General features: G+C 42.3%; 1 protein-coding gene and 2 pseudogenes across 1 annotated transcript; 1 reads left to right on the forward strand and 2 right to left on the reverse strand.

Annotated features, from left to right (window-relative positions):
- Nucleotides 1-1,946, reverse strand: part of LOC146619303 (spastin-like) — a 3,993-nt pseudogene extending 2,047 nt beyond the window's left edge.
- Nucleotides 1,947-1,962: 16 nt separating this feature from the next.
- LOC146619304 (spastin-like) lies at nucleotides 1,963-4,267 on the reverse strand (annotated as a pseudogene).
- Nucleotides 4,268-8,005: 3,738 nt separating this feature from the next.
- On the forward strand, nucleotides 8,006-8,831 carry LOC146619305 (galectin-4-like). Its single transcript, XM_085371087.1, has 3 exons — nucleotides 8,006-8,040; nucleotides 8,385-8,550; nucleotides 8,685-8,831. The coding sequence occupies exons 1-3, from the start codon at nucleotides 8,006-8,008 to the stop codon at nucleotides 8,829-8,831; spliced, it is 348 nt and encodes a 115-aa protein (XP_085227213.1).
- Nucleotides 8,832-9,331: the final 500 nt, after the last annotated feature.

Genomic DNA, 9,331 nt, shown 5'->3' on the forward strand with positions numbered 1-9,331 from the left:
TTTTAGGAACTGACTTTGGCTGTGAAGGAGCATGATGTGATGTCCCTTGGGGGTCATTTCTCAGCGGGGCCCCACCCCTAGTTTAATACCCAGGAAACGTCTTTCCCGGGGGTGGAATCCTTCGGTTCCGTGACTTTAGACACTTCTGAATCCCTTTATTCCTTACACACAAATCAGTCTCTCTTCTCTATTTCTTTACCAGCGACGTCTCAAGTTACTTTTAGCTCAGTACTGCTTTTTTCCTAGTGAACCGTGAATGCAACAATTCTCTCAAGTTTCACTTTCGTTGCAAATAAAGATTTCTATTTTAAACAAAACTCAAAACAGAGATCAACGGATGACCACTTGACTACTTGTTTTAGAATTATAATCCAATACAGCACAATTTCTGTTTAAGAGGTTTGTGCCTTACCTTTTTATTCTGTGGGCCCACAGTAGTCAAGAAATCACCCGAGACGTCTGCCCGTCTGACCACTAAATCCGGCCTCAACATCCGCCGACATCAAACACCTGAACCTCGTTCTACTGATCTTCAGTTGCCCGCATCCTCCACCAAATGCTGCGAGATCGATCAACTTTAGACCAGACAACAAACTACGGAGCCTCCGGAAAAGTGCAATCAAACGATGAGTTTTATTATCACAGGAGAACAACCAACCATCAGCATACGGAATGTGTTGCTCTGACAAGAATACATTGGGTTCTGGTTTTATAGGATAAAATATCACACCTACGTCAATACAGTTCAAAAATACATGGTGACAGATGGGCAAAAGTTCAACCCATGCAGACAAGGGTACATCACGTACATATAACCTTACACCGACATATAACTTCTCCTTTCTACATTACTTGCCTTTTAAGGTAATAACTTCAGGTCTTAGCATCTCTGAGAGCTAATAATGGACCCTCGTCATTAATCACTAAGTAGAGTACTTTGCAGCCAGTCTCAAACTGAAGCAGAAGACGCTTAGGCCTTTGCTCAGACCTGCTACTAGATTAATATGTGTATCGTAAGCGTGCATGCAATTAACCTGCTATGTTCTCATCTCCCCTCAGCATGTATCATCTGGACACTCTCACCAGTGAAGCTTAAAACCTTCTAGAATGGAACATCAACTCTAACCAAGCACATTTATGCATTCTGTATAAAATGAACTCAACCTATAAAAATAGAAAGGTCAATGTGAAGACAGACATATTCAATGCAATATAAACCCTGTAGGAAATATTACTGATAAATGATACTGTGAAACATGTTATTAATACATTCTTCATAAGGCAAATTATATGGTAGCAATAAAAGAATCTCTGAATCCCAACAACACACATGCAGGTAGGAACAGAGGATTACCGGAGATGACTCCTTTCTTTATTTTTCTTTTTTCTTCTTCACAACCAGAACAACATACTCACTAGCGCCCTCTAGCGCTTCTGGTAAATGCATCTACAGAACAAATGCAATAGTATGTGTGGACACAACATCTCCCCCTTTGAACAAGGATTTCTTATGTGAACCTGACTTCATCATTCTGATGTATGTCACCTAATACACGTTTAACATATTTCACATTACTCAGTAACATTCACTTTCCCATGACAAAGTCTTGGGTCCAGCAAGGTGGGTTCCTCATCCTGGTGGGCCTAAGCCTACTATCAGACTCAGAGTTAGATGCTAGATCAGTTCCTGGTTTATGACAGTCCATTGTTGTGTCAGAATCAGTACCTGCGTTCAGCTCTGACAGAGCCGATAAGTGTGAGGCGTTCCAGGTCCGTCCATCATCCAGCAAATAAGTGTTTGGTCCTTTCCTTGTCATGACAGTCCTTGGTTTGGAAAACTTTAACTCGCCTTTCTTTACCTTCCACGGCTTCCTAACCCGTACCTTGTCACCAGGCTGAAAGTTGGATGGTTTGGCGTGTCTGCGAGCATCAGTGTATTCTTTCATTTTCATTTGCTTATTCTTAATCCTCAAAGTCTTTCATCTTAATGTTGCACACCTCAGCAGCAGCTATAATACGGACTTGTTCTGGTCCTGTTGTGTGGTGTTAGTTCGCAGGCATTACACACTGTTGGGATTCAGAGATTCTTTTAAGTTTCAGCTTTGCAACCATACTCCCCCCGGAACCCAAAGACTTTGGTTTCCCGGACGCTGCCCGGCGGGTCATGGGAATAACGCCGCCGGATCGCTAGTTGGCATCGTTTATGGTCGGAACTACGACGGTATCTGATCGTCTTCGAACCTCCGACTTTCGCTCTTGATTAATGAAAACATTCTTGGCAAATGCTTTCGCTTTCGTCCGTCTTGCGCCGGTCCAAGAATTTCACCTCTAGCAGCACAATACGAATGCCCCCGGCCGTCCCTCTTAATCATGGCCCCAGTTCAGAGAGAAAACCCACAAAATAGAACCGGAGTCCTATTCCATTATTCCTAGCTGCGGTATTCAGGCGACCGGGCCTGCTTTGAACACTCTAATTTTTTCAAAGTAAACGCTTCGGACCCCGCGGGACACTCAGCTAAGAGCATCGAGGGGGCGCCGAGAGGCAGGGGCTGGGACAGACGGTAGCTCGCCTCGCGGCGGACCGTAAGCTCGATCCCAAGATCCAACTACGAGCTTTTTCGCCAGAGAGAAAAGAAAGGAAAAAGAGACTTTTAAAAAGCCTCACACAGCCAGCCTGCAGGCGCCTGGCACTTTAAATTATTTCAGACAGTTTCCTACGTCACAACCTCAGTTCAGTTCAAGGCGGATATGCAGGAACACAGCCGGGGGTTGCAAAGAGAGCAGAGCCATAACTTAATCACCACTACTCTCGTCGCCACTTGTTGTGTGGTGTTAGTTCGCAGGCATTACACACACATGCAGGTAGGAACAGAGGATTACCGGAGATGACTCCTTTCTTTATTTTTCTTTTTTCTTCTTCAAAACCACAACCAGAACAACATACTCACTAGCGCCCTCTAGCGCTTCTGGTAAATGCATCTACAGAACAAATGTAATAGTATGTGTGGACACAACAGGTCCCAACTCTCTTATTGGGCCAAGTGCAGCATCTTTGGCTAATGCTGTCAAATCGCTCCCTGAATATCCTGCAGTCACTTTTGCAAGACAGGACAGTTCGTTTTGGCTCAGTGGACTCCCGTGCGTTCCCAAAAGATTTTTCAGCAGCGTAAATCTTGTCTAAAGGTCACATATACTCTTTTTGCAAAGTGCCTTAATATTGCTTCATCGAGCTCCTGGGGCCTGTTAGTTGCTCCCATTACAAGTACCCTGTCATCCCTTCCTGACTGCAACCCGTCAAATTCAATGAGGAACTCAGTTTTTAAACGGCGAGAGGCGTCGTGCTCCCCCTCCCTCCTTTCACAGAGCAAGCCGTCCACTTCATCGATGAGGGCTGTAACTCTCTCGCAACTGCAAAGAGTGCTCGTACGAGCTTCTCGCCTTCTCCCACATATTTGGAGGTCAAACTAGCAGCACTGATGTTGAAGAATGTTGCATTAGACTCTGCAGCAACTGCTTTGGCGAGCATGGTCTTCCCATTTCCTGGTGGGCCAAATAAAAGCAAGCCACGTGCAGGAGCTCTCAGACCAGTAAAGAGATCAGGTCTTAAGGCAGGAAGGATGACAATTTCTTGAAGTGCTTGCTTTGCCAGATCCTGCCCTGCGATGTCATCAAATGACACAGTCGCTCCACTGTCTACAATTTCATTAATAATTAAGCTGGCCAGTTTACTGTCCACATTATTTTTCATATCCCTCTTCGGGGGCTGTTTCACAGCTGCCGGTCTTCCATTCTGAGTTTTTCCCACCCGAGCGGTTTTCTTTGCATCAGTTATTCCTAATGGAGGTCTTACAGAAGTGGAGGGTCTGATGGTGGTGGAAACACCTGCGGGTTGACTTTTAGGAACTGACTTTGGCTGTGAAGGAGCATGATGTGATGTCCCTTGGGGGTCATTTCTCCTTTTAGAGGCTAGTGTCGTCTCTAAAAGGGTAAGCTTGTCTTTTGCCATGGTGAGTTTGGTGACCATTTTATCCTGAAGTCTCTCTGCTCGGTCATACTGCTCTCCAGCTTGCCCAGTGAGCTCTATTGCAATACCCCTTTCAAGCTCAGAAATCCCTTTCTTGTACCACTGCACAGCCTCCTTCTTCTCACCTGTGTCGTCCTCGTCGATCTTCAGTGCCTTGAATATATACTCAAGCGCCTGCTTGTGGATGTTTTTTATAACTTCAGCGCTGTCTTTGGGCTTACTTGCGTTTGTTTTGGTCGACATTTCTCTTGCGCGACTTCCCCCCTGTTCTCAGTCATAACACAGTAAACTAGTCATAAACGAAAACGTTTAGGCTATATATCGCATTTAAAGGTCTTTCTTTGGGACAACATCACAGAACACAGAAACATCACAGGGCTTTGGAGCGTGATGTTACAGGAGGCGGGCCACGGCCCCCGCCGCCATCACAGTAGGCCAGACAAAGGATACAGCTTCAGCTATGGTACGTGTTGTGTAGTCGGTTGCAACGTTAGAGCTCACGATCGTGAAGGCAAGAAACTGGATTAATCTTTTAATCGTTTTCCATCCTGGCGGCAACGTGAGGGATCCCATGTATCCCATATCACCAAACAAAGACGCCAGGCATGGATTGCAGACGAGCGGATATCGAGTTCCGTGCAATCCCCAGCTTTTTGTTGGTTTGCTCGCGGCATTTTCTCTCCGGTGAGTTCTAAATTAATTCATATCACTATCCGATTGTTCAGTCTGATGTCACTAGCCGTGTCTGGGCCTAAACTCTGCTGCAGGTCCATATATCAAATGATCACTGTGGCATTACTGAGAGTTAAAACACTGTCTTAAGTCTTTCATCTTTAATAAAATTATCAGCGTTCTGCTCTACCAGGTGTAACAACTGAGTTTAACATCCAGGCATCCATGAAAATGGAATTTATGACATTTAACGGAGTTAGAAGTTAGCAGCAAGTTAGCTCGCTAGCTTCTATCTAAATACAATATAGCATGTCCTGACTGCGGGGTTTTGGAAACAAATTAAAACGTACAGCTTTCTTATCACTTCCAACATAAATGAAGACAGAAAACTAAACAGCAGTGATGTTTGTAGGGTTACTGAAGTTGGGCTAGCTGGTATATAATGATGTGCTACGTGACCGCTAGCGACACAACTATGTTAGCATAATATAAACACGCTAACTTTTTTTCCACTCGATAAAAGTTAACGTGAGTGTTCTCGGTGGTCAGGAACAAATGGAATCGCATGGCAGGATGCTGTAAAGGGACCAAACTAAAAGGCTTTTAGTGGGTTTTTTCATAGATAACGAGATAAAACATGCTAATGTGTGATGCTGCAGAACCACGTCATGTCGACTGATTCGCTTTTGATTTGGCATTATTGCAGGCAACCCAGCATATGAAATGGATGTAACAAATCCAGACTGGGCACCAACACTGCACATGGGGCACGACGACAAACCTGTGTCAGACTCGGACCGGCACGCAAGGCGTATGCAACGGAAGCGAAAAAGAGCACCCATTGCAGGTAAACACCCCCCCTCTGAAAACATACTAAATTGCTCTTATGGTACACTAATCTACGGAGCCCCGCAGGGAACATGGGAGAAAAAAAAATTAAGACGGACTTTTGCGAGATCTCGCAAAACAAACTCGGGATCTCGCAAAACTTTTAGCCTCATTCTTCGGACGCCGGCTCGAAGCCAACCGGGAGGTCGAGGCACGATGTGCCGGGAAAGCGGTGTTCCACCCGGCTGTAGTAGGTCTCGACCTCCCGTTAGCTTCGAGCTAACGGGAAGAATGCGGCTAAAACTTACAAAAGACCATCTATACACAGTTGTTATCACCAGCTTTGATTCCTATCCCCAGGGCTAGTTTAATCGCCAGGGTTCAGTTCACCAACACTATTAACAGACCAGATCTCCACATTGAAGCACGAGCAGGCTTCAGTTCAGCTGACTGAGCCAACAGGCCCTTTCAGAAGCGACTGGAGTAGAAGGCTATAACAACCCACAACAGAAAACAAAATGTCAAGTTCAAACTTACATGAAATACACTGCACTAAAATTAGGTGTTAAAACATTTATACACAGTGTTAACTGTATATGCTTTGGAGTATAACCAACATTTACCTTTACATAATATTCATAACCCAGAAATAAAGTAAACAGAGCAGAGCACAGAGGTTCGTTTTGCGTCCCTGTACCGTATGTCTGTCTTCACTGATCCACAAAGTGCCCTTTAGTTGTTTTCCTTGACTATATGGTTTAAAAACATCAAAATAGACTAAACAACTAGTCTAAAACTAAGAGACACAGGATAAAGTTGGTGTGAAGGTTTCAGTCTGTGAATGAATCTAAGCACCATCACCTTAACTTTAAATTCATCTCTGTTACCTTCTTTGTGACTGAACTCTGACCGTGAGCACCACAGCCACTGCGCACCAATCACACGCACTTTAAATCCATCACAGTAAACCAGTTAGTTTACCTCAGTTTGTTTTGCAGCACATTTCACAACATGCAAAAGCATAATGTGCCATGTACAGACTCAAAATCTGATTTAAAAACATGAGGACTGACCTGTAAGCTTTACATTTACAGTTTATCACATACCACTGAGCAGTTCTTACCTGTAATTCTAAGCCCTCTTCTTCCTTTTCTGGTTTAAAACATCAAATTAGACTAAACAACTAGTCTAAAACCAAGAGACACTTAAATATTAAGTTAAACCTCTGGGGTCGCCGGACGCGCCGGCGCGTCAAAATCACATGACCAATTTAAGACGACACAGCTACAAGATGCAGCGATTCAGAGGCTGTATCCCAATTCAGGGCCTGCAGCTTTAAAGGCCATTTTAAGGCCGATTACGTCACAGCGACACGACGAAGGCCTAAAAATAAATGTTTGTTTCAGTTCTATGAAGCTTTGAGTATTTTGGATTAGTAGCACTGCTGTGTTTGTTGCATCATATTGCTGTAATTGTTTATATGCTTTATATATTCTGAGGTAAGTTGATCTATAGTGTTACATCATATTCTATAAGGATGTTATGTGTTTGTGTACTTTCTGCCCAGTTTGACCCATTTAGCAGAAGTCAGCTTGGTTCCACTTGCCTCTTACCCGTGATTTCAGTGGAAATTTCAAATTCAGGATCTGACACACACTGATTCATGTCCTACACAGTTCTTGCAAGTTCATAGAAATTTCTGTTCAATTAGAACCAAATATTTGAGTTGATGGTTGAAATTGTTGTTTTGTTGTTGTTTTAATATCGGTCTAGCTGCACGCAGCACGCAATTGAACCACATATTTTAGAAGCCAAAGGTTCAAAATAGTTGGGAGCACCTTCACTTAATTATAACAGTGGCTCTGTTAGGAAAACAGTTCTGTATACCGATACTAAATTGCGTTAAAAAGGGCGACTTGTGGTATTCTCACACTAGACACTAGATAGCTGCTACTACAGTCACACACATATACTGTTGCCTCAGTAGTCAGAGTGGCACAAAGAAAAAGTTTGTGAAATCTTTAGAGTTGGCAAAACTTCTGTTTTACTTATTTAAAATAATAGTGCAATATATACATGCAGTAATTACTCTGCAGTAATTACATCGTTTAAGAAGATGAGCATGTGTTGAATGCGTGCTCATCCATATAAATAAAGGCATACAAAGTCAGCTTACAAAAAAGTTGTGCTCAAGAAATATTGATGGGTATGAATAATGCCCAACAACAACCTTTTTACAGATGGAAGAAATTCAGGACGACTGCTCTCCTGAATAGTAGATGTCCTACAAAGACCATCGCTATGAAACCTACAAAACGTGGTACAATCTTTGCTCATATGTTCATTATAAGTAAAACCCTGAATAAGAAGGGGAAACTGCTGCTCTCTACATAAATATCCATATGCAGTGTAGAACGCTAGGTCTGAAGAAGAAACATTGAAACTTAATTTCAGCAGTCACCGCATGATGTCAGGAACATCATGGAGGGGCAAGGCCATCATTTCACCAATCAAAGGTAAGCAGAGGTTCGGTGATACACTGACACAAAACAGACACAAATAACTAAAAAAAAAAAATTCTTATTTTCCAAATTCGGGTTTTGAAATGACCAAATGCAACATTAATGTATTTAAAAAATAAAATGTTATGACACAAAAACATTTGTCAGATGGGTGACTAACATTTACAGCCACAGTGTGTCCATTTACTGAGGATGTTCCCTAAGAGGACCATCGTCATCAGAGGCATGGTTCCCTATGGAGCACACAAGTGTGTGATTTTAAGACTACTTGCCGAAATCTCTAGTGCAGTACTAAAGTGCTAACATGAATGTTTAACGCTCATTGATGTGTGTTTCAGATTAAGGATCAAGTTTTTGGTGAGCAGATCTCGAGATGTCGCTTTCCACATCCATCCGAGATTCAGGGAAGGAATTGTTGTAAGAAACAGTATGATTGGAGGAAACTGGGGCCAGGAGGAGAGAGAAATGAGCATGAATCCATTTATGGAGGGCCAGTACTTTGATGTAAGTAACATCAGTCACGCAGTCGTAATATCAAGTCCTTATGATGAATTTTAGAAGCAAATTTTAATGTGATTTTGGCAAATTCTAGATAACTTTGTGTGTCAGCATTCAAAAGTTTTCTCTCTGTCCCTCAGATGTCAATTCGTTGTGGGAACCAGAGGTTTAAGGTGTTTGTGAACGGGCAGCACCTGTTTGACTTTTTCCATCGCTGGCAGTCCTTCAATGAGATTGACATGCTGGAGATAGAAGGCGATGTGCAGATCTCCTACATCCACTTCTGATACCACCCATTAAAGAAATAAATAATTTTGTGCATCTTTCAAAAAATTTTATTTTTTTAAATAACATATTTCAAAAAAATATCTCATCCACAGAGTTGCTTATCTCAGTTTCTTACCTGCTTTGAGATCAGATATCTCAATAAGATCAAATGTCACCTCAGTATCTGCTGTATCGTTTATACCAGTTAACTGAATTAATAAATCATGAATCATTTATGAATTAACTGATTTATTTCTTATGCAAAATAGTGTATATACTGTATAAAAATTTGTTTACAATTCATTACAGTGTCAATATAAGGCAGTTATAGTACAATTTTCTCCCAATTAAAAAAAACACAACAGGAAAAATCGCAGTCGACACACACGTGCACTGTAATGCAAAATACTGGCTCTGTGAAGGCACTTGGTAAAATCATGAAATTTAAGGCTTTGAATGTAAGATGGAGTTTCAGTTTTTGCTGGAATACAGTTGGAAGCTCATTTTTGGACCAAAATAC

The sequence above is a fragment of the Diplotaxodon limnothrissa genome, linkage group LG14, assembly GCF_057381915.1.
Source record: "Diplotaxodon limnothrissa isolate DT_005_m linkage group LG14, D_limnothrissa_male_GT1.1, whole genome shotgun sequence".
Classification (NCBI taxonomy): Eukaryota; Metazoa; Chordata; class Actinopteri; order Cichliformes; family Cichlidae; genus Diplotaxodon; species Diplotaxodon limnothrissa.

What these genes read in the sequence shown, in the direction of transcription:
- LOC146619305 (XM_085371087.1), top strand. Translation starts at nt 8,006, where the DNA reads ATGGAGGGGCAAGGCCATCATTTCACCAATCAAAG. An exon ending in CATCATTTCACCAATCAAAG is followed by an intron (nt 8,041 to 8,384) that starts GTAAGCAGAGGT and finishes TGTGTGTTTCAG; the next exon opens with ATTAAGGATCAAGTTTTTGG. An exon ending in TGGAGGGCCAGTACTTTGAT is followed by an intron (nt 8,551 to 8,684) that starts GTAAGTAACATC and finishes TCTGTCCCTCAG; the next exon opens with ATGTCAATTCGTTGTGGGAA.